Source organism: Phacochoerus africanus, chromosome 5, assembly GCF_016906955.1.
Source record: "Phacochoerus africanus isolate WHEZ1 chromosome 5, ROS_Pafr_v1, whole genome shotgun sequence".
Taxonomy (NCBI): Eukaryota; Metazoa; Chordata; class Mammalia; order Artiodactyla; family Suidae; genus Phacochoerus; species Phacochoerus africanus.
In genome coordinates, this window is record NC_062548.1 from 131829061 (window position 1) to 131856927 (window position 27867).

Consider the following 27867-nt stretch of genomic DNA (forward strand, 5'->3'; position numbering starts at 1 on the left):
GGAAATTTGGAAAGTGTATTGCTAACTTAAAATTTGAATTCCCTGTCCTGAGGGACAGCGTCTGCCTTTGGAGAATTTCTTTCTCTCCTGGGTCAGGGTCTCCGGAGCCGCCTCCTTTCTGTCTCCAGTTGGCGTCACTGCGGAGTTTTCCTTCCGCAGCTTCCTCTCACTGCATCTCTAGCCAAGTGCATTGTTTCTTGAATCCTTGGCATCTTTCTTGGTGTAGACTTTTTGCTGAAGCACATCTCCAGGTAACTTCTAAGAAAGCGGACCTGGGAAAAGTGAGTTTTCTGTGTCTTCATGTATTTGACATTATCTTCATACAACTTTAGGTTGAAAACAACTTTCCCTTATAACTTGGCAGGCATCGTGTATTCTTTCTCAGCGCTCAGTGATGTTGATGCGAAGCCTGATGCTGGCCTAGTTCTTGTAACCATGACGTTGACTGATTTTCTTGACGATTCGCAGGAGCTTCCATTTTCCCAGTTCGCATTATCTCTGTGTGGCTACTTGGTAAGTCTCTTCACAGCACGACTCCTGTTCTCTAGTTCTGAGAGTCCCTCTGGAATTACCTCTTAAATAACTTCTTCCCAAACTTTTCTTGTTGCTGTCATCATTTTCCTTTTGGGACTCCTTTTAAAAAATTATTTATTTATTTATTTATCTTTTTACAGCTGCAGGGCTGCATGAGCGGCATATGGAAGTTCCCAGGTTAGGTGTCAAATCAGAGCTGTAGCCGCCCGCCCACACCACAGCCACAGCAATGGCAGATCTGAGCCCCATCTGTGACCTGTGCCACAGCTCACGGCAACGCCAGATCCTTAAGCCAATGAGCGAGGCCAGGGATTGAACCTGCATCCTGGTGGAGACTCTGTTGGGTCCTTAGCCTGTTGAGCCACAAGGGGAACTCCCTTTCTGGAACTCTCACTTGTTAGATGTTGGCATCTTGGATGAGTTCTGTCTCTCTTGCTACCTGTGTCTTTGGAGACGTCCCTCACCTTTTTATTCCAACCTGTGATGGATTTTATTTTCCAGAGATGGTCACAGCATTCTGGTACCTGTCACTCCCTATCACGAGATGGAATTAGTTCCCTTCCCCTTGCACTGGACAGGTTTGCGAGTGCTCCAGCCCGCAGTCTAGTGGAAGTGGTCCTGTGTGCTCCTGGGGCTTAGGGCACTAAAGGGCTGCGGCTCCCATTGCTGTGGGCGTGCGTGGCTCTCCTCCTGTCTCTCAGAATGCTTGTCCTTGGAACCCAGTTGCCACGTGAGGAAGCCGATGGCACACAGGCCATGTGACGGTGTCTTGGGCTGCAGCCCCAGCCAGTTTGAGAGCGAGTGGGCCATTAGCTATTTACAGTTTCTGGCCGATGCCAAGCCGAGCAGAGAGGACCTCCCTGGCCCGTCAAGCTCAAATTGCAGATTCAAGAGCAAAAGACGTGTTAGTGTTTTAAGTCACCAAGTTCAAGGGTAGTTTTTATGTCATCACCTTTCTCACTTTGGCGGCCCTGTCTTTTAAGATGTTTGCAGAAGTATAACTTAAACACCCGGGTCTGAACTGTACGGTGGGATCGGTTTTGGCGAATGGTCTGCACTTCATCAGGGCGTGAGGGGCCCTTGCGGGTGGTCTCGTAGCCAGAGTGGCGGGTGTTGGGTCGAAAGAGATGGGCAGACATTCAGTGGCAATAGAAATAGGATAGGAAGCCATTGAATTTTTTAAGAAGAACTTTTAATTTCACAGCAGCATTAATTTCCGGAGTTGTGAGACTAGTGCGGAAAGTTTCCACATAACTCCCGTTGGGTTTTTCCTGTCGGTAGCGTGTTACGTGGGTGTGGCCCGTTATCACCGTGAGCAGCCGGTGTTGAGACTTCAGTGTGAACTAAACTCTTTGTTTAGTGGTTTACACTACTCTTCAGTGTAAACCAAACGCTTTGTTTGGATGTCCTTAGTTTTACTCAGGTGTAAGGTCTGTGTTAATTGACTCGGCTGCAGAACAAAATACTGGAGCCTGAGTGACTTTAACAGCATTTATTTCTCAAGGTTCTGGAGGCTGAAGTTCAAGATGAGGGTGCCAGCGTGGTCTGGTTCTGGCGCGGCCCCTCTCTTTGGCTGGCAGATGGCCGACCTTTTGCTGTGTGTTCTTAGGATCTTTCCTTGGGGTGTGCGTGCGTGTGCGTGTGCGTGTGTGTGTGTGTGTGTCTGGGGATGGAGGCGGAGGGCGTAGAGAGCGGGCAGGAGCTTCCTCTGTGGTCTCTTTTCTTATAAGGGCACCAGTCCCATCTTGGGGGTTCCACCCTCCTGCCTTGCTAACCTCCCAAGGCTCCGTCTCCAAATGCCATCACGTTAGGGCTTGGGGCTTCGGCAGTGAACTGGGGGATGGGCGTCCCTGACAAGGGCCTTCTTGGGACCGAGGATCCTGTGTGGGATGTTCCCTGTCACGTCGTGTTCCCCGGGGCTCCTCCAGCCTGACGGTTCCTCCTCTTGCCCCGCTTTGGATGAGCTGAGCGCTGTGAGAGCGTCCGGGTCTTGGCAGGCCTTGCAGGGGGTTTGTCTGATGTCCTCCGGGTGAGTCCGCCGGCGGGGATCTGGGAGGAAGAGCGCAGGGGCCCCGTGTCGTTTCCATCACATTGTGCCCGGGGCCCGCACTTTGCACCTGACTGGTCCCGGTGGATGTCAGCCCGGTGACCCGGCCGAGGCGTTGCCTGGCCTGCGGGGGCCTCTCCACGAGGTGCTCGAAGGCGGCCGTCTGACAGATGCACAGAGGAAGGAGCTCGTCTGGTCGCCTCTTAGGAAGGGCTTGTTGGTATGTGGAGGCCGAGAGGAGAGCCCGGAGGAGCGGAGCACGGTGGCGACACTGCGGTGGGGATGAGAGCACCGGCTCTGCCCAGCTCTGCTGCGGTGACCTCCCGAGGGACCGAGAGGGAGGAGTGGGTGCGGCGTCCCGCGTGGGTGGCCTGAGCAGCGGCGAAGATGCTGCAGGCGCCGGGGGAGACGTGGCTTTGGGAGCGAGGGAAGGAAGGGCTGAGCGGTGCCTCTGGCCGAGTGAGTCCGGGGAGCCGGTTAGACTTGAGGAGAAGCGCGGAGTCGGCGTGGATGGCGGGTCTGGAGCTCAGGAGGCAGGGCAGGGCTCGGGATTCCATCAAGAATTCCCTTGTGCTTTCAGACCGAGCATTGGGTTTGATGGAATAAAGAGCCCCTGGTAGTCTCATCAAAGTGATGAGAAAAAAGAAGAGCAAACACATGGCCTTTCTGAGAGGACTGGGAATGAAAAGAAGAAAACAGGTGATTTTGGTCCGCATCTGGGACCCTGGGGCCCCGCGGGTACAGCCAGCTCCGCAGGGGAAAGTCACAGTTTGATTGGGACGTCTTGCAGCTATTGGAGAAAGACCTGGGGAGCTTTTTGAGTGTTTTCCCTGAGAAACTGTGTACATATATTTTGGGGGGCCTCAAAGACAGCCAGCGTGTCAGTGCATTGCATTTTCTCCTTCTCGGAGGGGGGGCCAGCCCGGAGGGGGAGGCTCCCGCAGGCTGGATTTCCATGTGGCTGCCGCCGTGGCGCCTGATCTCTCCGGCAGGACGCCGGCCCTGGTGCCCTTCCGCCTCCTCCTGCTCGCGCTCCCTCCTCTGTGGCCGGCAGGGGTGATGGGCACACCTGCCCTGGTTCCCCTCCGGGGGATGGTGGCAGGGGTGATGGGCACACCTGCCCTGGTTCCCCTCCGGGGGATGGTGGCGGGGGTGATGGGCACACCTGCCCTGGTTCCCCTCCGGGGGATGGTGGTGAGAGGGCGGCAGAGGGATTTACATTATTCAGCGCTGTAACAGGACTTTGTAAAGATGTTTGACAGTCACACAGTACATTATGTTACACTTGGCCCGTGGGATTGATGACGTAAGTTGACGTGGTCCTAGAACTTGGTGCATTATCTGAGAAGATGGAGTAAGGAAGAAATATTGGGGGGTTTATTGTTGCTTCTTTCCTCTCCAGTGTTCTTGTTTTAGAGCCTTTTTGTACCAGGACCTCTGCCCTTCTCGGGGCGGCAGGGGGGCGGTTTATACAGATTAGATTGGCAGGATGTGGGAGCCCTCACACACTCTTCCAGCTTCAGGAGACCCTTGCCAAGCCCCTGGGTGCCCCCTGAAAACTCGTCCGGGAGAGGAGTGGTGTCTGGAAAAGTGGCTTTATCATTTCCTTTCTTTTCTTCATAGTGTTTTATTCACAGATGCATGTGTCTGCCACAGTTTAGCTTTGCTCAGTTTTTGACTTTTTTTTTTTGTTTTTTAGGGCCACACCTGTGGCATATGGACGTTCCCAGGCTAGGGGTCGAATCGGAGCTGTAGCCGCCGGCCTATACCACAGCCACAGCAACACGGGATCTGAGCCACATCTGTGACCTACACCACAGCTCCCAGCAACGTTGGATCCTTAACCCACTGAGTGAGACCAGGGATCAAACCCACTTCCTCATGGATACTAGTTGGGTTTGTTAGCTGCTGAGCTACAATGGGAATTCCTGTTTTGACTTTGGACCTTTATTGAAACGATTCATGCAGTATGTTTTCTTCTGAGTCCTGCCTTTCCATCAGGATCATGTTTGGCAGGTGTAGTTATTCATGTGGCCGTAGCTGCAGTTCTTACGTTTTCCCTCTTTCTTGTGTGAATACGCTGTAAGTTGTTTGTGTTCTGTCTGAGGAGGTTTGCGTGGTTTCTGGGTTTTTACTGTGTAAACAGTGATACAGTGAAGTTCTCGTTCACATGTCCTTGTCACGTATGCAAGAGTTTATATCAGTTTGTCCCTAGGGGTGGAATTACAGTCTCGGAGAACAAATCTTTAACTCACTAAGTAATGCCAAGCTGTCTGTAAAGTGGTGGCACCACTGCGCCCTCCCACCAGCGTGGTTTAAGGTTCTTTTATTCCTCGTCCTCACGGGCATCCGGTTCCCACGGTTACCAGGCTGATAACGTCTGGCCAGTTTCATGACATGAAAAGGTGTTTTGTGATTTTAACCCTCATTTTTCCTGAGCGGACGAGGTGAGTGTGTTTTCACATAGCTCCTGGCTGTTTGTATCTCCGCTTCTGTGAAATCCTTAGTCCTGTCTTTTGCCTATTTTAAAATGGAGGAGTTTGTCTTTCTTACCTTGATTTTTTGGAGGTTCTCTCTCTCTGGGATTTGAATTCTTTCTCCGTTATCTGTGTTGTCAAATCTCTTCTCCCAGTGTCTAGCTGGAGTTTCCATTTTCTTTGTGGTATCTTTTGATCAAAAAACTTCTTGATGATTTATTTATTTTAAAAAGTAACTTTAGGGAGTTGCCTGTTGTGGCACAGAGGAAGCGAATCTGACTAGCATCCATGAGGACGCAGGTTCCACCCCTGGCCTCGCTCAGTGGGTTAAGGATCCAGCATTGCCTTGAGCTGTGGTGTAGGGCACAGACATGGCTCAGATCCCGCATTGTTGTGGCTGTGGTGTGGGCGGGCAGATGCAGCTCTGATTTAACCCTAGCCTGTGAACTTCCATGTGCTGCAACTACGGCTCTAAAAAGCAAAATAAATAAATAAAAATGAAAAGTAATTTCAGAAGTTCTATTGTGGCTCAGTGGTAATGAACCAGCTAGCGTCCATGAGGACTCAGGCTGGATCCCTGGCCTCGCGCCGTGGGTCAGGGTTCTGGCGTTGCTCTGAGCTGCTGTGTGGGTCTCAGACGTGGCTCCGATCCCGCTTTGTTGTGGCTGTGGTGTGGGCGGGCAGCTGCAGATCCGATTTGACCCCGAGCCTGGGAACCTCCATTTGCTACACATATGGCCCTAAACAGACAAACAAAAAGGAATTTAAAAAATTTCAAAAAGTTGTGATAACACACGCAATTTACCACGTTAACCACTTCAAAGTGTGTGGCGCAGCAGCGTTAAATGTACTCCCATGCTCATCTCCACGGCTTCTCATCTCCTAGAGTGAGGACCGTGTGTATGAAGCAGCTATTTCTGCTCTCCCCCAGCTCCTGGTAACCACTGTCTTATTCTCTGTTTCCATGAGTTTGACTGTTCTAGAGACTTCGAGTAAGTGGAGCTCCCAGGTGGGCAGACCCAACCAGCTAAAGGATCAAAAGTGTGTCCAGTGTGGTTCGTTTTGGGGGGTACAGTTCATCATCTAGACGTGTAGACGGAGGTGATTCTTATTTTCACGTTGAGAAACGATGGCACACCGGGGTCTCGCGTGCCAGAGGTCAGTGGGTCTGGCCTGGAGCAGGTGTTGTGCGTGGGGTCAGTAGGTAAGAAGGAGCCGCTTCCTTCGGGTCCGCAGCTGTCAGTTCTCATGTGCTCGGTCCATTCGCGGGAGCTGGGCCTGTTTCCGGGCGCTCTGTTGTGTGTGGTTCTCAGCCGACTGGTTGCATCTCTGCTGCTTTTCTCTTTGGGGGGGATGCCTTTATCACAGTCCTTCTCGAACGTGACGAGTTTAACTTTTATTCGTAAAAACGTACATGTGCCCCACCTCAAGACAGACCTCTTTGCTGTGAGTCATAATTGCCGCTTCGACGGCTTAATTATGGTGACTTTCTTTATCAGCCGTGCAGTGCTGCCTAGGCTCTACCTCGGAGTGGGTGTAAATATTTGATAATCTGCGAGGTACAGATGGCCTTCCAGCTGTGGCCTCCTTCCTTGCCTGAGAGCAGAAGCTCATTAGGAGTTTGCTGGGGGAGCCAGTGCGTCAGGGTGGCAGGGAGTCTGACCTCCGAGGATACCCCCGAGACAGGGCCCACGTGCATCTCTCGTGATTGGCCGACCACGTGTCACCATAGAGTTTGGAGGTCAGATACTTGCTGTGATTTAGATCCGAGAATTACTTTTGAGGTCACCCTTAAAATTAAAATGACATGAAGCAGTAGGAAGAAGAGATGACACATAAATTTAGAATAATATGGTGATTGAAATAAGATAAAACAAAATATGGGCTTCCCATACTTTGGTGGCTTAGTGGGTTAAGAGTCCAGCTGGTATCCATTAGGACGCAGGTTTGATCCCTGTCCTTGCTCAGTGGGTTAAGGATCCAGCATTGCTGAGAGCAGATGCGGTTCGGATCCAGCATTTCCGTGGCTGTGGTGTAGACCTGCAGCTGCAGCTCTGACTCGACCCCCAGCCTGGGGCCTTCTATATGCTGCGGGCCCTTGAGATAATGTGGTGTTTAAATGCTGCTGGCGAAGTATTCCAGCAGCAAGGTGTGCAGATCCCAAGCTAATTGTTGAAGGTTAATACTGGTTTTTGTTGACATGGTCCTTATTGAAAAGTGTACTAATTTTGGTGGGAGGCAATATAATTTCAAAATTAAATCAACATGTTTGTAGTTAGTATTGAACTGAAATCTTATGATAGTGAGGCAGCCCAGGAGAAAAGTGAATTTTTTTGCATCATTTGTATAGTTAATAGAATGGCTGAAATTGACTTTTTTTTTTTTTTTTTTAGAGTGAGTGCTTTTTATCCAGTAGCACCTAGGCCCCTGAATATGAATGCTTTCAAGTTAAATCACTCTTCTTTTTTTTTTCTTTTTTTCTTTTTATGGCTGTACCTGCAGCACATGGAAGTTCCTGGGCTAGGGGTCAAATTGGAGCTGCAGCGGCAGGCCTATGCCACAGCCATGGCAACACTGGATCCAAGCTGCATCTGCGACCTACCTTGCAGCTTGTGGCAACGCCAGCTCCTTAACCTACTGAGCGAGGCCAGGGATTGAACCCGCATCCTCCCAGACACTACGTTGGATTCTTAACCCGCTGAGCCACAATGGGAACTCCTAAACCACTCTTCTTATTTGGACTAAAGCTTCTGACAGTCATAACAGAAATGAGTGAACAAATGAGTGAGTGATCATTAGCAAATATACTGAGTAAGTAAACAGACTTACAAGGTGGTTTTAGACCGTGCTGAGTACTGTCAAGTCAGTGAGATGAGGATGCTGCTTCGGCGTGTGAGAGGGGCTGCTTCGCTTTGGAGGTTGGGCTGTCTGGGTTCTGATGTGGCGGGAGGAGTCTGCCTTTTGCGCATCCCAGGTGTGGCGGTGGGGCCTTGAGGTGAGTCTGGTGCGTGAGTGGAGGTCACTGGGGTTGAAAGGTCGTCCGTGAGAGGAAGAGCCGTAGATGAAGCGAGACAGGGGGCCTGGGTCTGAGGGCAGAGGAAGGAGTTAAGACTTTATGTTACTCATGATGGGCGGCCTGCTAGGGCGTCGCAGGGCTAAGGACTGGGGCCGCAGGACGGACTGGGGCGTGCGGCTCAGCTTGGAGAGGCAGCGGCGGGAAGCAGGGGCCCTCGCCGGCTTGGCCGTCCAGGCAGGAAGAGGCGGCTGCAGGGGAGATGGAGACTGGGCCGTGCGTGGCACGTGTGATGTGGAGACGGAGCTCCCAGGACGTAGGAATGGATTCCCCGTGGAAGCCAAGAGGTGGGTGGTTGCTGGGTGTTGGCTTGAGCACCTGAGTTCCTGCTGGTGCATCTGCAGTTTGAGGGGGAAGCTGGTGGTGGGGGGAGCCTTGGGGCTGCGGGGAGTTTCAGATCCTCACTGCTCGGGGAGGGGGTGGACGGGGCAGTTGAATAAAGGCGTCTGAAGCTCAGTGGAAGGCCGAGAGACTCTAACTACAAGTCTGGTGTCAGCCGCCTGGACAGGAACTCCTGGGAGATGGCGGAGCCTTCAGTTTGTCCTTTCGTTGGGGAAGTTGGACGGGTTGAGCTTTCCTCCTCTCCGAACAGCAGGCATTTACTGAGCACAGAAGCTGTCTGTGAGAAACTGGAAGTGATGGCAGTTTTCGCTCAAATTCTTTTAGCCTTTAGACCATGAAAGTGATGGATGGGAGGAGATAGAGGCGGTTAAGTGCCCACATCGTATTCCTTCCGCAGTGACTCGTCAGGTGCTGCTCCACACGGCAGGATGTGCAACTGAAAGGAAATATCCTTCCAGAAGTAAAGATAAGCTCAGTCAGCTTGTAAGGTTTTCATTAAAATGATGATGGCCGAACGATGGTCAGTGTGAGTTTATTTTTATTTAAAAAAATGTAAACAGCTTTATCGAGGTACAGTTGGCACACAATGCACTGCCCATTTTAAAAGTGTAGACTTGGATGCTTTGACCATCTGTCCAAAGAACTACTACTGCGGTAAAGACGGGGCGCTTGGCCCTGACCCCGAGAGGCCCCTGGTGTCCCCTAGTAGCGCCTCCTTCTGGCCCCTCCCGGCCCCGCACCCCCAGGCAACCACTGATGTGCTTTTTGTCACTATGGGTTAGTTTGCATTTTCTAGAAATTTATATAAATAGAATTGTACTCTTTTTGTCTGAGTTCTTTTACGCAGTTTCATTATTTTGAGATTCATCTATGGTGTGTGTGTCACCATCGTTCATTCCTTTTTCTTGCTGAGTAACGAACGTCCTGTTGTGTGGCCAGAGGAGGATTTGTTTATTCAGTCATTGTGAGTTTAGGCTCCTCTGGCTTTTTCCTTTCAGCTAGTGTCCTGATGTGCTAGTGTTATTGGTAACCGCCTAGGAGATAAACACTGAGGTACACACACACACACACACACACACACACTCACTCTAAATGCTAAGAGGGGCGGGGGTCCATCGCTTTTATCTTTATACCCTCTTTATGCCGTTTGGGGATCAGTTCCTTGTCATTTGTCAGAGTGCATGTGACAGCGGTATGGGTAGGAAGCAGACCAGCCCCCCTTTTTTGTGTCTGTGCTCTGGCTGATATTTGTGTGTGGTGAGTTTATTTTATCTGGATTAAACGTATTTCCGGAGACTGCCGTTACTTGAGCTTCGTAATTTAGCAGCTGTGGGTGCAGTTGATGGAGCCCCCTTTACCCTCACAGGCCAAGAGAAATAAAGTCCTTCCTGGTTCCTGGGCGGCGTAGAGAGACGGCAAAGCCTGAAATGGACTGGGCGCCCGTCAGCCTGGAGGGTGGGCGAAACGTGCTTTCAGTGCCCTGACGTCCCGAGGAAGTGACTCTGCTTCTGTGTCGGTGCCTTTGAACAGGGACTGCCTGGGGGTTTGTGTGCACGATCCGAGAACACCCTTCAGGATCTGTCCGTTACAAAAGCCCCGGGAGTCTGGCCGTTTTCGAGGACCTTAAATTTGGCACAGAGTAGGAGGGTTTGGGACACCTGGGTGCCTGCCTTGGGCTCCCTGTGCTGTTGTCTGTTATTTTAAGCTTGAAAGCGTTGCTTGTGGCAGTGGCCGAATCACATTTGAAAATGCTTGCATCCTTTGAGACCTGGGTGCCACTTTCTGAAATTTAGTGGGATGCAGCCAGCAACGCAGATTCCGTGTAGGGAGGTGAGGTAATTTATAGGCTTTAATTCTGGTGCTCGGTTTTTGGTTTGGAAACTGGAAAAGAAGCATGAATTACTTTTAAAACCTTTGTTTGGGGGATAGATGATAAAGGTCCATGTGCAAAAGAAAAAGCTGGTCGGGGGTGTGCAGTGACGGGGCGCACGTCTCCGTCCCTGTTACCGGGGTGGCCTTCCGGAGACCCGTGCACGACCCTTCCCCAAAGCCAGTTTTTTCCTGTGCTGGCGCCCAGCCCCCGCACTTCCCGGCCAGCCGGCAGCGTGCCCTGGGGCGCTTCACTAGGTCTCCCTGGGAGCATGAGCGACTGGGAGCCGTGTCCCATTTTCAAGCGAGGGCTCTTTAGAAACAAGAGTGCCTTTTCCCTGTGCCCCTGTTTCCTTCCAGACGGCCGGCTGCAGTCATGACGGGGTTCTGGATGGTGACCCCTGCAAATGAATGGAGCCAGCACCCCTAAATCACCCGCCCAGGAAGGCTGCCCACTGACCACAATATCTGCCCTGGACTACTCCCAAACCCTGGTTTTGTGGGGGCCATTACATATTTTTTTGTGTGTCTGTTTATTACAGCACCTAGTCTTACCACAGTATTATATGCAGTTTAACAAAATATTGAAAAGCTGGAATTTCTGCCCTCGCACAGTGGGTTAAGAACCCAACTGCAGTGGCTTGGGTTGCTGTGGAGGTGCGGGTTTGATCCCTGGCCCAGGGCAGTGGGTTAAAGGATCTGGCGTGGCTGCAGCTGTGATGTAGGTTGCAGCTGCAGTTCAGATTCCATCCCTGGCCCAGGAACTTCCACATGCCGAGGGCGTGGCCATAAAAAAATAAAATAGAAGCCAACATCTCTCTAAGCACCCAGAGCAAGACACAGATCACAGCCAGCCCCCCCCCCCCCCCCGCCCCCGAGCCCCCAGCTGCCCCTCGTGGTAGCGGGTCCCTTCCTTCCTCGCGACGGCTGTGCCGACCGCCATGGTCAGCGTTTCACGTCCTCAGCAGTTTTCCCTCTCCGCAGCATCCCCAGCCGAAACGGTTTCCTGCCTGCTCTGCTCGGGGGAGCTTTTTAGGAACATAGGTGTATACGCTCTGCGTGCTCTTCTGCAGGAATTCACGCGGTGGCTTCTTTATACAGCGCGCTGCGTTGAGTTTAATCCGTGTGTTGTAAGAAGCTGTGATGTGTCATTTCGTCGTTCCGGGTAGCTTCCTGTTGGAGGAATCCATCCCAGCATCTTTTACCACTTTCCCAGGAATGACGGGCTTTTCCCCAGCATTTGGTTTCTATAAACAACGCCGTCCTGAACATTCTTGTGTGTCCCCTGGTCCCAGGTTCGCCTCCCTGGAGTGGAGGGACCGTTCCCAGGGTGCGAGCATCTTTCGTCCTGTAAGAAAACGCAGCGCCGTTTCCCCACGTGCCTGTGTCCGCGCGTTCGCGAGGTCCCCTGGCTCCACAGCCGTGTTCACCTCGGTGCTGTCAGACCTCAGAAATGCTGGCAGTCCGGCGGCTGTGTGATGGTACCGGACATGGATTTAACGGGTATTAGCTCCCAAAGATGTAAAGCGTGACTCTTTGCCTTGCCTTTGGGCCCCTTTATATCTACTTGACTTGAGGTTGGTTGACGAGGACGCATTTCCCAAACATAGAACCTGGGAGTTTGGCCTGGGGAATTAAAAAGAAAAAAAAAAAAAAGAGAATCCAAGGTCCTGTTTCAGACCAAGGGACTAAACGTTCTGGACTAGTATCCAAGACTCCATTTCTGAGCATCTGTGCAGGTGGCTGTTCCCCAGTCGGGCTCACCCAGGTGGGGTCCAGCACGGTGCTGAGGTGGCTGAAGCTGGTTGTATCTGTGGGGCCTTGAGAACCCCTTTGATCCTTGACCACAGGGCGGGCCACGTGTCTCTTTCCCCAGCCCCAACTCCCAGAGGCCCCCCAAAGGCTGCCTCCTTCCCTGGGGAGCTGCTGGCCAGGAAGGTAAATATGCTATCCAGAAGCCACTTATACCAGTTGAAAAGTAACATTAGACATAATTTTTACTCCATCGCTAGAGATATGGAGGCAGCAGTTGATTTCGGGGGTGCTTCTGTTAATTTGTTGAGCATCTCACTTCGTCTTGAGCTGCTTTGAGATTTAAGGGTTTTTTTTTTTGTTTAATCTAAACTTATTATAAGTCAACTGTTGGCTTATGATAGATGGCTTAGTTCTGATGCAGAGGTAATGAACCAGCTGTTAAATGGCCTGGGTGGCAGCATTTACTTAATTTTTTTCCTAAGAGGTGCAGCTGTTGATCTGGAGTGTCTGCAGGAGATGAGCTGAGAGTTCCTCCTTAAAAGCTTTCGCAAATTTATGTTGTAGTTATTCATAATTTCTTTGCATATCCTTAAAAATAAGTGCATCTTAGAGTTCCCGTTGTGGCTCAGTGGTTAATGAACCCAACTAGCATCCATGAGGATGCAGGTTCCATCCCTGGCCTCGCTCAGTGGGTTAAGGATCTGGCGTTGTCGTGAGCTGTGGTGTAAGTGGCAGATGCGGCTTGGCTCCCACGTTGCTGTGGCTGTGGCGTAGGCCGGCAGCTGCAGCTCAGATTCCACCCCTGGCCTGGGAACCTCCATGGGCCATGGTTGCGACCCTAAAAAGACAAAAAAATGAATAAATAAAGTGCATCTTGTGGCTGTTTCTTGGGAGGGGCATAAACGCCCGAGTGGTAGGCTTTCAACCTGAGCATCTGGGCACTGGCTTAACTGTGAGATTGACCACATTATATGGTGCTGAAAATGCTTCTCTCACCACCTCATGTTAAATGTACTCCTGAAAGCACCCTCTGGTGTGTCTACAGTTGGTTTTATAGGTACTTGTATGTGCAGCTTTTCCGAAAAGGCTGCTTTTGTGTAAGACGAGATGTGTACTAGGTGAGCCTTAAATTAGCTGAGGGTGTTCACCCTTGCTTCTTTCTCCCTCCTCCGCCTCGCCTGCTCTCCCACCCCTCCCCTCCCACATTGCTGGGGGCTGTTTCTTTGAAGGCACCTCAGGTCATAGGTACAGCTGTCTGTTCAACAAAACTGTGTTAAAAAAAAAAAGCATCAAGATGTTGGTCTAAATTTCTTTCCTTTTAGAAGAAAGCTTGACCTGTAACACGTGAAAACAAATGCGTATTTTTTTGTGTGTCTTAGGTATGGGAAGTAGCTATTGACGTTTAGTTAAATAGGATGGTGTATTTTGCAGACGGAAAATTCTCTGTATAGCCTTGTGGTAGCCATCAGGTTGGACCTTCAGACATTTTCTGGAAGTAGGGAGGCAGCTATTGAACAGCCTGGCATCAGATGTGGGTTTGAGGCTCAGGCCTCAGTGTTCTTGTCAGGGACCTGGAGGAGGTTGAGTCCTGGGGCAGGTAGCACCTTGACTGCAGGGTTAGAGCAGAGAAGCCCTGTGAGGCCGTGCAGTTACCTGGCGCAGGGTGGGGGGCCTCGCCTTGCAGCTCTGTTTCTTCTTTCTGGCTCCCCTCCCTCTCAGGTCTTCACGTGCCTCCCCCACCCTCCCCCACCCATGGAAGAATGACCGAACTGCGGTTTCAGTTTGGGCAGGTGTTACTTTTAAGACCCCTCAAAGCGGTCACTTGAGCATCTGGGTGTGGATGCATATTCTGTCCCCTGTGCAAAGGAGCAGGGGGATTCCCACCTGGAGGTCCTGCAGATTTTTTGCTTAATATGAAACGTGCTGCTCCCTCCTCCTAGCGTTCTCGCCCTTGTCCGACCACCCGAAGCCTTCTCCTTTGTGGCCCAGGTACCGGGGGTGCCTTCAGGTGCCCCCCGCCCACCGCCCCGGGTTGGGGTGATTAATTACACTCTGCTCCCCGGCTCCTCTGCAGGCACCGCAGTTGTGCTGCGTGCGCTCCTGCATCTGTGTGTCCCCTGCACGGCCACGAGCGGGCATTCGTCTCCGGCTGTGTTAATTTGGTCCCCTGGGCACTGGGCCTCAGCCTCGTCTGTAAAACGTGGCTCTCCGCCCCGGACGGGGCTCCTCAGCTGTTCTCGCCAAGCTCGCTCATAAAGGTGCAGTTGCCACGTTAGGTAGTTGGTTTTGGACCTTGTGCCCTCTGACCCAACAGTGACCGTGGCCTTCAGAGCCTCCTCGTGCCCCACTCGCCTACCGTATACCCATTCTTGCTGCTGTCACTTGGCCCGGACGTGACTTGCAGTCTGGAGGATTCCGCCCCAGCCGGCCTGTCCCCCCCGTGCATCACTCACAGAGGCACCAAAGCCCCACTGCCCCCCAGACGGCTTCTGCGTCTTCGCATCTGTGCCCTGGGCGCTGAAACCAGCCGCTTCACGGAGGGGTCCCCCTCTCCGGGGCCCCCAGTGATTGCTGTCACCATCCCCGCACGACCTGTGGCCTTTGCCGCCTTCCCATGCCCTCATCCAGTGGCCAGTCTGGACGGTTCAAAGACTGGGTCCTTTGCTCTCGGTACCCCTGTACCTCCAGGCCCCCTTTCTCAAGGCCTGTGGGGCAGCAGCCCCCAGCCTCCTTGTTCTGATTCATCCTTTGCTGAAGCAAAGGGTCGCGTCACTTCCTCCTGTTAAAATCCTTGGGTGTTTTCTCATTGAGACCACCTGGGACCCTGTAGGGCCCCCAAAGCCCGTCTGTGTCCCCACGTCTTGCCTGTAGGAATGAGGCCTCCTTCAGCCCTGAGCTCCATCCAAAGGTCGAGAGCAGACCGTCGCTGATCCGGGAAGGGAGGGGAGCAGAGACCTGGGGAGCCGGCAGGAACGATGGTGCAGCTTTGGGGCAGGGGCCTGGCTCCGCCTCGAGGGATGCCCATAAGGGTGTCTTTGAGCCCTTCTGCGGCACCGAAAGCCTCAGCACATGGAAACTGCTAAGTATTTGAGGAAGGCTTTTCATTCCAGAGAGGGAAGGTCCCCGTGTGACAGTCTCAAGGAGCACCCGAGCCCGTCCTGGGGCCACAGAAGGCCAGCTTTGAAGAAGGATGCAAACTTCCACCTCCCTTGAGCCTGATGTGTGGCCCTGTTTCCTAAGACCCCTCCCCGTCCTCCTCCAGGAAGGCGCAGGCTCTAGGGCATTGGCCCGCTGCGGCCGCCTTTGCCTGGCAGAACCACGGAAGCATCTCCTTTCTGCTTCGCCCCAAAGTAGCAACGTCCGCCTTTCTGTCGGCAGCGGCGGCCAGAGGCCTAGTGTTGGCAACATCCTCACTTGCGGCCCGACTCTAAATGCCTCAGCAGAACAGAGGAAGCCCCCCCAACCCGGCCTCACCTCCCCAGGCCCCCCCACCCCCACCCCCCGGCTGCTTTGCATTTTCAAGCCTCAGTGCGTCCTTCACATTGGCTTGTTTTTGGTTTTGTTTTCATGTTGCTTAAAATGCCTTTGCTCTGATTTTCCAACAGTGTGGTTCTCATACCTTGGGGATTGTTGGGCCTGAGTGTGTTTGGATCATCGAGCGTGGCGCAGTCCTCAAGGTTTTGGTGCAGTGCCTGGCGTGAGATCTGGTCTCCTTTTCTTTATCTGTAAAATGACGACTTTGAAATGGATGTTTTCAAAGATCCAAAATTCTCTTTGTTGGTGGTTCTAGAATGCTCCTTCTTCATCTTCTCTCTCTCTCTCTCTTTTTTTTTTTTTTTGCTTTTTAGGACTGCACCTGCAGCATGTGGATGTTCCCAGGGTAGGGGTCAAATTGGAGCTATAGCTGCTGGCCTGCCCCACAGCCGCAGCAACACCAGATCCGAGCCACATCTGTGACCTACACCACAGCTCACGACAACACCAGATCCTTAACCCGCTGTTCGAAGCCGGGGATTGAACCCACACCCTCATGGATGCTCGTTGGATTTGTTTCCACAGAGCCACAGAGGGAACTCCCTAGAATGCTTCTACAGTAACTCATGCTTTGTTTGCGTTTAGACAGATGTGGGGGGGGGGGCGCCTCCTCAGATTGTTGTGGAGATCAGCTGCCATTAGGAGTTTTCTGTCACCTGCTCTGTGACCGGCACCCCTTCCTGCTCTTTCCTTGGGGGCATCCTCAAGGCCCTGTCCGTATAGCCTTTAGAAACTGAGTTGAAGTGCCTTGTGTATGTGTTTGATTTTTTTTTTCATTAGACTTTAAAATCATGCAGAGCTAGCACAGATCTAGTGCCTCTTGATTTTCCATGTTTCGCCCAGAGTGGATGTCCCATACAGTTTTTTAAAGAGATATTTGAAAGAAGCCTTTTAGGCGATGAGAAGCTTTGTAGGTATGTGTAGTTATTAATATCGGTATGCGTCTTTCTGATATGTGTAACTTTCTGCTTAATCAAGAAAGTATTGCTGCACCCCTTTAGGAGAGAAAAAGTGCTCAGAACCTGTTCGAATGACGCTTTGCTTGCATCGAGTCTAACCGTTTCTAAGCACAATGGTCTCTCAGACAATGTACAACAATGTTCAGCTGTTTTTCTCCTTGTGGAGCAAGAAAAAGCACGCAGTTGTCTGTGTCTTAGGCAGAGATATCTCTGTGGATCTGTGGCAGCCTCGACATGTAGATGGCGTGATTTGTTCATAATTTCGGTGCCTGAAACAGTGTTGTTGTTGGTGGGTGTTTCTTACAAGTTCCTAAAGTCCAATGGATTTTTCTTTTATTTGTGGATTTTGAAGACGTATGTTCCTTAACACTCTCTAAGAAACTGCTTCATAAGAGATGGACGTGGCAATTTTTCTTGAGTCTTGAGAGACCATGGGAGTCTTATTCGTAGTCTTTTATCACTTTGGGAGGGCCCAGGAATGTCGAGGGAGAGACAGAGCAGCAGCACTGTTACCAGCCAGCCAGCCCTTCCTGCGAAGCGAGAGTGGTGGCGAGTCCTGGGGACATTTAAGAATGGCCGGGGTGGGGGGGGGGGCGGGGGCAGGGGGGTGGGCATGGGGGGCTGCTTGGCTGAATGCCTTCCCTTGAGGCTTTCTGGAAGCTGCTTTCTCCCATTTATCCGCTGGCCTCTGGGTCCAGTCCTTGAGGCCCCAGAGCTGAGACCTTAGGTGCCCACGTTCAGTGATGGCTTTAGACCAGCAGCAGCCCCGTGACTCCCCACGGGGGTCGGCTCCAGAACTCCAGAGCGAAGAGGGTGTGTTCCACAGACTCCCGGGGATCTTTTTTCTTTTTCTTTCTTTTTTCTTTTTTGGCCTCCTCGAGGCATATGGAGCTCCTGGGCCAGGGATCAGTTCCAAGCCACAGTGGCAGCAATGCCCTATCCTTTAACCCACTGTGCTGGTCTGGGGCTCGAACCTACGTCCTGGCTCTACAGAGCTGCTGCCGATCCTGTTGCGCCACAGCGGGAGCTCCCATTCTCAGGGGTCTTGACCACACCTGGATTCAAGGATTTCTGGAGAAATGCGGAGCTCTTTGTTCTACCAGTTACAGGGTCTTCCTGGTCATTAAAATAAGTTCTCTTTCCCTCCATCCACAGGGTTCCTGTGGGCTTGCCCTTTCCGTGTCTGCATCCCTGTGTCTTCCAGACTCTTCCAGGGGCCTCTCCAGGCCTCTTCCCACGCTGGGCACCAGCCTCCCTGCCAAGTGTAGCCCTAGCATGGGCCTTTGCATTGGCCCTTCACTTTGGACTTGAACTTGTCGTCCCTGGGAAGAGGCCCTCCCGAGTTTCGTTTTTGTCTCTTTAGTAAACTGGAAGATCTTAATTTTGCATAATCTTGGCGTTTTTGTCCTGAGAACGTAAATGTGACATCAAATGAAAAAGTCAAGTCTGGGAGTTCCCGTCGTGGTTCAGTTGTTAATGAACCTGACTAGCATCCATGAGGATGCAGGTTCGATTCCTGGCCTCACTCAGTGAGTTAAGGATCCGGCGTTGCCGTGAGCTGTGGTGTAGGTCGAAGAGGTGGCTCGGATCCCGAGTTGCTGCGGCTGTGGTGTAGGCCGGCAGCTACAACTCTGATTCGATCCCTAGCTTGGGAACCTCCATATGCCGCAGGTGCAGCCCTAAAAAGACAAAAGGCAAAAAAATTTAAAAAAAGAGAAAAAGTCAAGTCTGTGTCGCTAATATGAAATTTTAATTTTTCTTTACAGGTCAACTTTGTAGTGTGCCAACTCTTTGCCTTGCTAGCAGCCATTTGGTTTCGAACTTACCTACATTCAAGCAAAACTAGCTCTTGTATAAGACATGTCGTTGCTACCCTTCTGGGCCTTTATCTTGCACTTTTTTGCTTTGGATGGTAAGTAATTATTTTGATCATGTTATTTAATGAAGACTTTGGTCGTCTTTGTGAATTGACGTGTAGAAAGATCCATTATGTAGGGTGGTGTTCTTCTATTTACCTGTAAAGTTGTGTATTTTTTAGCTTTGGCAGAAAAAATAGTGGAGAGTGGGTTCTGTCTCTTCAGTCTGGGCTCAGAGGGCAACTTCCTATTTCGAAGTTATGAAGAAGGACAGATGAAGGAAAAAGACATAGAGACATTTTATTCCCTCGTGAGAAACTCTTCTGCATATTTTGAGAATCTTTTATGCCAAGACAAAACAACCAAACCAACACTGACAATAGTTTTCTTCCTTCTATGCAAGTGGCTCTTAAGAGTCTCGTAAAGCCCATTAATAGAACTCTGTCACCCATTTTTAGGTTTGTCATTAGCCAAAAGAGGCTTTTTGTTTGGTTGGTTTTGGTGGGGAGGAACTGATGGTAGAAGGCCTGTATTTATGGTCCTTCAGATGCTCTGTGCGTGTGTGTTCCCTTCACTTTCTTACTTGGAAGGACTCTGGGTGGAGACAGGAACATGGAGCTTCCTGTCCGCCCCAGGTGACACTGGTCGTGTGTGACGGAGGAAACCAGGAGAGGAACGCAGAGCCTTGGTGGAGCAGCACTCCGTGGAAGAGAGTCCCTGTGATTTTTCCTGAATTTGCCTTCTTTTTTATTTTTATCGTTTTTTTTTTTTTTGCTTTTTAGGGCTGCACCTGCAGCATATGGAAGTTCCCAGGCTAGGGTCTAATCAGAGCTACAGCTGCTGGCTTATATCACAGGCACAGCAACACGGGAGCTGAGCCGTATCTGCGATCTACACCAGAGCTCACGGCAATGCCAAATCCCTGACCCACTGAGCGAGGCCAGGGATCGAACCTGCATCCTCATGGATGCTAGGCGGATCTGTTTTGGCTGAGCCGCAGAGGGAACTCCCTGAATTTTCCTTCGTAAATGAGAGCCTGTGCTGCTTGCTCGTTTGCTGTATGTTTACACACACGCTTTCTAGGTTTGCTCTTCTGCAGGCTTGTTTGAGATGAAAATTCTCTTCAAGGATGGAGGTGCAGTCACTTGATCTGCGGTTTCGTTGTTTTTGTTGTGGGTTGTAGACTGCTGGACTTCGATAATGCCTCTGTGTTTGTTCTAGGAGGTGTTTTTAATTCCTGGGAGGGTTGAAAGACACGGCTATTTCTTAGTAGAGTTTTCGCCTCTGGCCGTTGCCCCTGTTTCGTAGAAACTCATGAAAAATCAGCGAGGGATAATTTACTCAGTGTCTGTGACCAGTCCCTCTGCGAGGCGCTGCCCGTGGAAGGTGTGTGCAGTTCTGAGGTTGAGACGTGCTCTCTCACGTCAGGCGTCATGGCTGTTCCACTTCCTTGATCGCGTCCAATTTATGTCAGCAAAGTTTCTTAGGTTTCTCAGCTGATCCTACTTAAACTTCTGGTAAATCCTGCATGGGGGTAGTGTGTGTGTGTGTGTGTGTGTGTGTGTGTGTGTGTGTGTTTACATTATGGAACTTTTATGATATAAAAATACAGAAAATAATATAATGGGCTCTCCCATATATGTTATCCAGTCTCAACAGTGATTAAAATTTCACTGATCTGATTTTATTCTTTCCCCAACTTATTTTTCTGGGGTATTTTCAGGCCTGTCCTGGTCTGCACGTTTCATCATGAAACTCAGTGTTCCATGTGCATCTCAGCAGCATGTTTTAAGGAGGGGCCGGGGGAAGCTTGTCCTTCAGAGTGGCCAACTCCAGGGACGTGCCTGGCATCGCGGTGCATGTGCGCAGCCTGGAGGGTTGGGATGTGAGTGGCGGTGCCCGGCCCTGGACGCGGAGCCCCGCAGAGCCGAGGTCTTTACTGAGAGCTGCTTTCTTGCTGTGAAACCTGCTCGGATGCTTTGTAACATTGTCCCCAGGAACTGACCTTAATGTTAGGCGGTCCTAAGTATTTCAGAATACATGTGATGACCAAGATGTTTGTAAAAAACAGAGTTCTCTATTTCTTCTTCTTTTTTTTTTTGTCTTTTTAGGTCCGCACCTGTAGCATACGGAAGTTCCCAGGCAAGGGGTTGAATCGGAGCTGTAGCCACAACACCTACACCACAGCTCGTGGCAACGCTGGATCCTTCACCCACTGAACAGAGCCTCATGGACGAAGGTTTGTTATTCCTTTCGTTGGGAAAAGAGATTGAGCCTGGGTGCCAGGTGAGAGAGGACTCCCGGCAGATCGGAATAAGGGCGGGAGTAGAGTAGCCTTCGGGTTTGCATTTTAGCCCTTTGCTTTTTTAGGCTCAGGGGCAGCCCTGCCTCCTGGATTTCGATGCTGTCTCTTTTGGAGGACGTATGAGTTAGTGAGTTGTCTAAGTATAATTGAGTATTTTACCTCCTGGTATGGGGATCTCAGCTTTTTTCTGGAATCATCATCTGTGAGCCTCTTTTAACTGAGAATTAGTTGACACTTTCAGTTACTCATTTAGCTCTTTGACAGCCGTGCAGGGTCATGGCCCGGAGCTTTGACTCTGACGTCAGACAGACCTGGCTGCTTCTGTGGGTGACGTGCCGCTCAGGCTCTGTCCGTCCCTTTTCTCATCTGTAAAATGGAGCCCATGGGGGTCGTGGTGACCGAGAGACGCCACACCGCAGCCGCCGCCAGCTCCGGGTGAGCACGGAAAGCTAGTTACTCGGGGTCAAAACCAGTATCATGTTCATGGTCTGTCGTTGCCATCAACCAGCCGGTGGTCCAGATTAGAGGGTTTTATGTGGACCCTGTGTCTCTTCCTCAGTTTATCAGACAGAATTAGTCTCTTCAGGTGCAGGTCTTTGCCTCGACAGCTGGAAGTTCTCTGAGGACAGAGACGGTGTCCAGTGTAGGGTCTTTCAGAAAGTGGACGTGCAGAAAAGACAGTGAAACCATCGAGGACGTGTTTCTCAACCTTTTTAAAGCTCTTTTTGGCTAGAAATAGCTTTTATACCTGCCTCTAGGGATTCGAAGTTCAAAATACGTAACAGGTGATTATCTAAAATCAAACTGAGGTCTGGGGAGTGAGGGGTTGCTTTGTGTTCAGTGCGTGCAGGCAGCTTGAGAGGTTGAGACGCAGGGTCCGGGGTGTCGCCCCATCCCACCCAGGAAGAACCAGCCCGGGGATAAGTTGCCTGGAAGGAAGCACTTGAGTTTCAAGGTCACTCAGGGTACTAACTGGGTGTGTGACTTTAGGGCTTCGTTTCCCCAGCTCTAAAATGATGAGGGTTGAATGACCACAGACATTTCAGATAACTTCTTGCTTGCATTTTTGCTTCGCTAATAATACTTAGTATTCGAGAGCTTACTGTGCGCCAGGTAACCCCATCAACACTTTGCACATATTATCTTTGAATCCTAAAAAATACAAGGTGACTACCATGTATTTATTATGCTCCTTTGACCAATAAGGGTGAGTCGGTAGCTGCTTACACGCAGTAATGAGGAAACCCATCCGTGCTGATGGGACATCAAGCCCCTTGCCGTGTGTCGTGGACAGGTCACGGGGACCGAGGGGAGTGCAGGCTACCTGTACGGATAAGCTGTCATATCATCGCAAGAGCAAAGGCTTGTGGCCAGTTGCAGCGTGGCATGTCATACTTGGAAGCTTGCTAAGCTTGTCGTCTGAAGGCGACGCCTGCAGGGGGCATTTCAAGGGGATCCGAGGAACCGCATCTCTGTTGGGAACAGAAGTCGCTCGTGTTCCAAGGAAATCTGCTCAGTAGGAAAGGAAAGCTATTTCCCCAAGAATCTTCACACTTGCTTTGTTCATTCAAGATGGGTATCTTTAATGAGTTCTCCCGTCAATTAATAAAACTCATACAGGTGTCTGGCCGTCTGCTGCAGCATTTTTACTTGGTCTGTTCGTGCTGGCAGCACATAGGACGTGGGTAATTCCCTTAAAAAGTGTGTGTTTTCACCACACTTTCTTAGCTTCTTTCTGTTTCAGTTTGTACTCATATGTGTTTTTCTGCTTCCTCCTGGCCCTCTGGTTATGTCGTAGTATTCCTGGATGAAGTCGTTTCCCTGTGTGTGTGTGTGTGTGTGTGTGTATTACAGGAAGAGACAGACAGACGGACTGACAGTGGCCTCTATACAGTGGGTGAAATGAGTTTCTTCTGTGGGCCTGCCTCGGAGCCTGCTTCTTTTTTGTAATATTTTGAAGGAAATTTAAAAAAATTTAAGTAACTTTTCCAGAGAGGAGGTGCCTGTTATCCTTGATGATTAGGTTAAAAAGTAATTGTAATTATAGCTTAAATTGTATACAATGATTGAAAATTTTTTTCATAAATTATTCATGCCAATCAAAAGAAAGAAAACAGAAAGTGTGTGTGCACGTGTGTGCGTGCATGCCTGTGTGTGTGTGTGCGTGTGTGTGTGCCTGCACGTGTGTGTAATCTTAGGGACAATTTGGATTGATTTTAAAATCAGAATCCGAGTCATGTTTTGCCTGAATTTTGTGAAATGAATGACACATCAGTTCTCTTGTTTAATGGTGGATTTCTACGTTAGAACATTAGAAGATGCTGTATCATCATGGTGAGAATGCTTGGTAGGCAGATTACTGCAAGTTCAGGGTTGACTCGACTTGTATAAGAAAGCTTATTATTTATTTATTTATTTATTTGTCTTTTTAGGGCCACACCTGTGGCATATGGAGGTTCCCAGGCTAGGGGTCTAACCGGAGCTGCAGCTGCCGGCCCACACCACAGCCACAGCAATGCCGGATCCGAGCCATATCTTGGACCACACCACGGCTATGGCAAGGCCGGATCCTCAACCCACTGAGCGAGGCCAGGGATCGAACCCGCAACTTCACGGTTCCTAGTCGGATTCGTTTCCGCTGCGCCACGACGGGAACTCCAGGAAGCTTATTTGACTTGAGCCATCATGTTTTCCGAATAAATAAATTTGGGTGTGTCCTCTCTAGTTAACTCTAGTGTTTCGTGGGTTTGGTTGTTGCGTAAGTGGTGCTTGACGTGATGAAGCCAGATAGAAAGCTGTACTGGAGAAGGTTTTTGGGTAAACAAACAACTAACGGTCTGTCAGGACTGTTCTGAAATCCAGGCTTATTTCCCCTTCCACCCTGGCGCCTAAGTTACAGAGAAAGCTGTGATTCCCGAGCCTCCGAAGCCCACGGAGCTTTTGTTAGAGCCGGGAAATGTGGTTCCTGGGCGCCAAGTGTGGCTTGTGGGGTTTTGTCTTATTTTTTCCAGCTCTTAAGGGGCCAGTGGCTGCGACTCCCTCTCCGGGGTATGGCAGAACTGTAGACACTGGAGGTTTGGTTCCTCGTTTGTATCTGGGGATGCTGTGCGTTTGGCAGCAGCCCTTTCCAGCCTCAGCTGCTCCGGCCTGATGTTTGTGAGCGGCCTCCCTAACGGTGCTCTTCTTTTCACAGGTATGCCTTACACTTTCTTGTACAAAGTGGAATTTCCTACTGTATCATGATCATCATAGGCGTGGAGAACATGCACACGTAAGTGTTCCCGGTCCTCGCGCGGAGTGTGCGTGCCAGCACAAGAGCGTCGGGTCCACGTAGAATTTTGTTACGTTAAGACTTTCGCCACACGATGATCCTTTTTTCCAAGAACTGTCACACACACAGGTTGCATCGTCGTCTTTTTCCCCAGAGCAGCGTTTCTCAGCCTCAGCACCGCTGACCTTTCAGGCTGGGTCATTCTTTGGCGCGCGGGACAGTCCTGCGCTGTAGGGCGTTGAGCGGCGTCCCTGGCCGCCGCCCACTCGATGCTAGTGGAGCCTCCTCCCCAAGTTGGGACAACCATGGATGCTTCCAGACCTTGTCATATGTCCTGGGGGGAGGGCAGCGTGGAGCCACAGCTCCAGGTAAGGCCCACGGGCTTTGTCCCAGCGGGGCAGCGTGGAGAGGTGGAGAGAGGCAAAGAGGCGGGAGCGAGACGTCGAGGCAGTTTGGAAGGACTCTGTGACCGACGGGAGTGCGAGTGGAGGAAAGGCGTCAAGGGCGACTCCAGGTCCCTGCTTTGAGCCGTCAGGTGCACGGAGGCACCCTTTCCTGAGCGGGGAGCCCTGCGGGTGGGGAGCATGCGTAGGTGGGGAGCATTTCAGGCAGGTGTATGTTCCCCTGAAGCCGCGCTTGTGATGTGGCAGACCGAGTGCTGTCTGAGCGAGCGCATGTGGACGTCAGGGGATCTGTGAGACGTTTGCTGGATGTTGGGGAGCTGGCGTCGAGGTCGGGGCCAGAGGTAGACACGGGGAGGTAGAGGTGTGATGCTTACTTGGCTGCACCCCCAGGGCCGGGGTGGACCCCCAGGTCCCACTGGGGGTATTCTCTAGTGTCTGTGATGGAACACGTGCTGGGTGTCTGAATTCTGACGTATGTGTGGCTGTGAGAGTTCTGCATAAGGAATTCTGACCCTGTGGTTGATGGATGAGCTTTTTTTCCAAATCTCCTTCTGTTTTGCATCTTCAGGGTTTAACTCTTTGGTCATCCTCTCTGTTTGATGCGCTGTCTTCCTTCAATTTCTTTCTTTTTTTTTTTTGGCTACCCCCGTAGCATATGGAAGTTCACAGGCCGAGGACTGAATCAGAGCCTCAGCTGTGACCTGTGCTGCAGCTGCAGCAACACTGGGGCCTTAACCCACTGTGCTGGGCTGGGGGTCAAACCTACACCACTGCAGAGACAAGGCCAGATCCTTAAGCCACTGTGCCACTGCCGGAACCATTTCCCTAAGTCTCTGTGTGTGCCACCTGCGCTGGTTTTCCCTCCGTCTGTACCCCGACACTCCAGGGTCTTGGTGTTTGATTTTAATTGGTATAAGGGGCGTAAGATATTTTGAGGGTGTTGCATTCGATGCAGTTTTTATACCATCATGACCCTGTTTATAAAATCTTAACAGATGACAGGTTCAAAGCGATACTGTATTTAGTATCTGAAAAAAGAGAGTTATATGTTTTGAATCTGGATAAAAGAAGGAAAACCTGGTTAGATTGCAGAAAACAGGGGACTTGTCTATCACTGCGTAAACCAAAGTCCTATCCTGCTTTTAAGTGCGCAGGAGAGTAAATTCGTATTTCGTCAGAGGAAATTGTCTCTTTTTCTGAGAGGCAGTGGCAGTCTGTGAAGTTCACTTTTAAAACTCGAGCTGCTGGCCAGTACGGAGCCCTTAGCCCCGTGGGGCGGGTCGGTTTAAGGTAACGTCTAAGCGCAGTTGTTCAGTCTCTCCGCCACGTTGCACCTGCTCGCCAGCCTCGGGCGGCCAGTGGCCGCTGTACTGACAGTGCAGCCCGAGACCGTTCTGTCGTTACCCAGAGTTCTGTTGGATCGTGCAGCTTTGGGGACACAGAGCCGGATGTGGGTAGCTTGGGTACCCGTTTACAGTAAGTGACCAGGAGGAAGAGGCTGCTTGCATACATGCTGCTGCTATTTCGAGTCTGACCCTCTGGCCAGAGCAGGCCAGGATAATGGGTTTGCCATGTCAGTTGCTGGTGTTGGCAATAAAGAGGGAGGGGAGTGATTAATTCAGAAAGTGCTATTTTAATCTCTTTTGGCGCTCTTCAATTTCACTTTATACCCGTATATGTTCTTCTGTTTTGACTTTTTTCTTTCTTGCGGGTTTTTTGTTTTGTTCTTGTTTTTTTAGCCTTGTTGTTATTCGTATATGCTGTTTTCCCTTTTCACTTAGGCTTTTACGTTATTTAAAATGTTTAATGGGTCTGAACTTAAGAATTTCATTCAAACCTACTGGATGGGGCTTACAGTGTTCCTGTGCCGTCTAAAGTTAGATACAGTTCTGTTTATTTCTTTCAGTCTAGTTTAGCATGATATGTATGATAAGTTTCTTTGGACAACAAGAGTTTAAATTTTTTTTTTTTTTTTGCTTTATAGGGCTGCACCCGAGGCATGTGGAGGTTTCCAGGCTAGGGGTCCAATCAGAGCTGTAGCCACCGGCCTACACCATAGCCAAGCAATGTAGGATCCAAGCCACGTCTGCCACCTACACCACGGCTCATGGCAATGCTGGATCCTTAACCCACTGAGCAAGGCCAGGATTCAACCCTCAATCTCTTGGGAACTCCAAGAGTTTAAATCTTTTAAATGAAGGATTTGCACTCCCTGAACACTTAACGGTTTAAAAATTCTTTAATATCTTTGTTTTACAACCTTCGTAAGCTGTTCCTAATGCGGTTTTTGTACTCCCTGTAACATCTTCTTTTATAAATTACAATATTTTAATATAAACTTCATTTTGTAACCTCCTTTATTGAACAGTTATATGTATGCTGTGTGATTTTGATCCATACTTGGATAATTTAGTGCTTTTCTAGTCTATGTTTTCACATAAGCTTTGAGGAAGTTTTTGAGGGAAAAAATGGAAAACTTTAAGTGATCCGGACAAAAAGAAAAAGTGTATTTAAGGATAGAATGTCCTCTGCAGCACCATATACAACAGCCAAGACGTGGGAACAACCTAAATGTCCATCGACAGAGGAGTGGCTCAAGAAGATGTGGTCCATACACACAATGGAATATTACTCAGCCACTAAAAAGAACGAAGTAACGGCATTCGCAGCAATGTGGATGGGCCTAGAAATTGTCATGCTAAGTGAAGTCAGTCAGACAGTGAGACACCAACATCATATGCTATTACTTAGAATCTAAAAAAAGGACACAGTGAACTTCTTTGCAGAGCAGATACTGACCCACAGACTTTGAAAAACTTACGGCTTCCAAATGAGATGGGTTGGGGGTATGGGGATGGGCTGGGGGTTTGGGATGGAAATGCTGTAAATCTGGGTCGTGAGGATCGTTGTACAACTATAAATGTACTAAAATTCATTGAGTAATAAACAAAAGCATAGCATGTCCTATATATTAGGATACTGATCTGCTTTCATTGACATGGGGAGAATTTAGCTTCCGCAGGTTTGCCCAGTGTTTCTGAGAGCAGGGGCTGGCCAAGTGTCTGTGAAGGACCAGAGAGCGAGTATGTAAGACTCTGCAGGACACTGAGTCTCTGCCACCGCTTTTCTCAGCTTTGTCCTTGTGCTCATGGACAGTGTGTGCTTCCATCAGACTTCATTCACCAGAAAAGCTGGGGTACCAAGCACCCTCCTGCCACAGGGACTGCAAAGGAGTATACACACTTCGTAGAAGTTTCAGAAGTAAGTGAAGGTTTGCCGCGTGGTGATTGGAACCTGCTGTCGCTCAGATGATGGATTGTGTGGGCCTTGCTTATTAATGATTTTCTGTGGATTGTTCCGAAGCGGGTAGTTTCTACAAAGCTGGTTGAAGTGTTTGCCTTCTTGGCGTGGTTTTGCATGAAAGGGAAGTGAGGTGCTGCT

General features: G+C 50.3%; 1 protein-coding gene across 4 annotated transcripts in view; it reads left to right on the forward strand.

Moving 5' to 3' along the window:
• MBOAT2 (membrane bound O-acyltransferase domain containing 2) overlaps positions 1 to 27867 on the forward strand; it is a 116511-nt gene that overhangs the window by 22703 nt on the left and 65941 nt on the right. For 2 of the 4 annotated variants that reach the window (XM_047782686.1, XM_047782687.1), the window contains exons 2-3: positions 18357 to 18502; positions 23945 to 24022. The exons of 1 other annotated variant lie outside the window; for it this stretch is intronic. In XM_047782686.1, coding sequence (XP_047638642.1) covers positions 18357 to 18502; positions 23945 to 24022 — 224 coding nt within the window. The remainder of the gene's footprint in view (positions 1 to 18356; positions 18503 to 23944; positions 24023 to 27867) is intronic. One more of the 4 variants, XM_047782689.1, reaches the window with a different exon arrangement.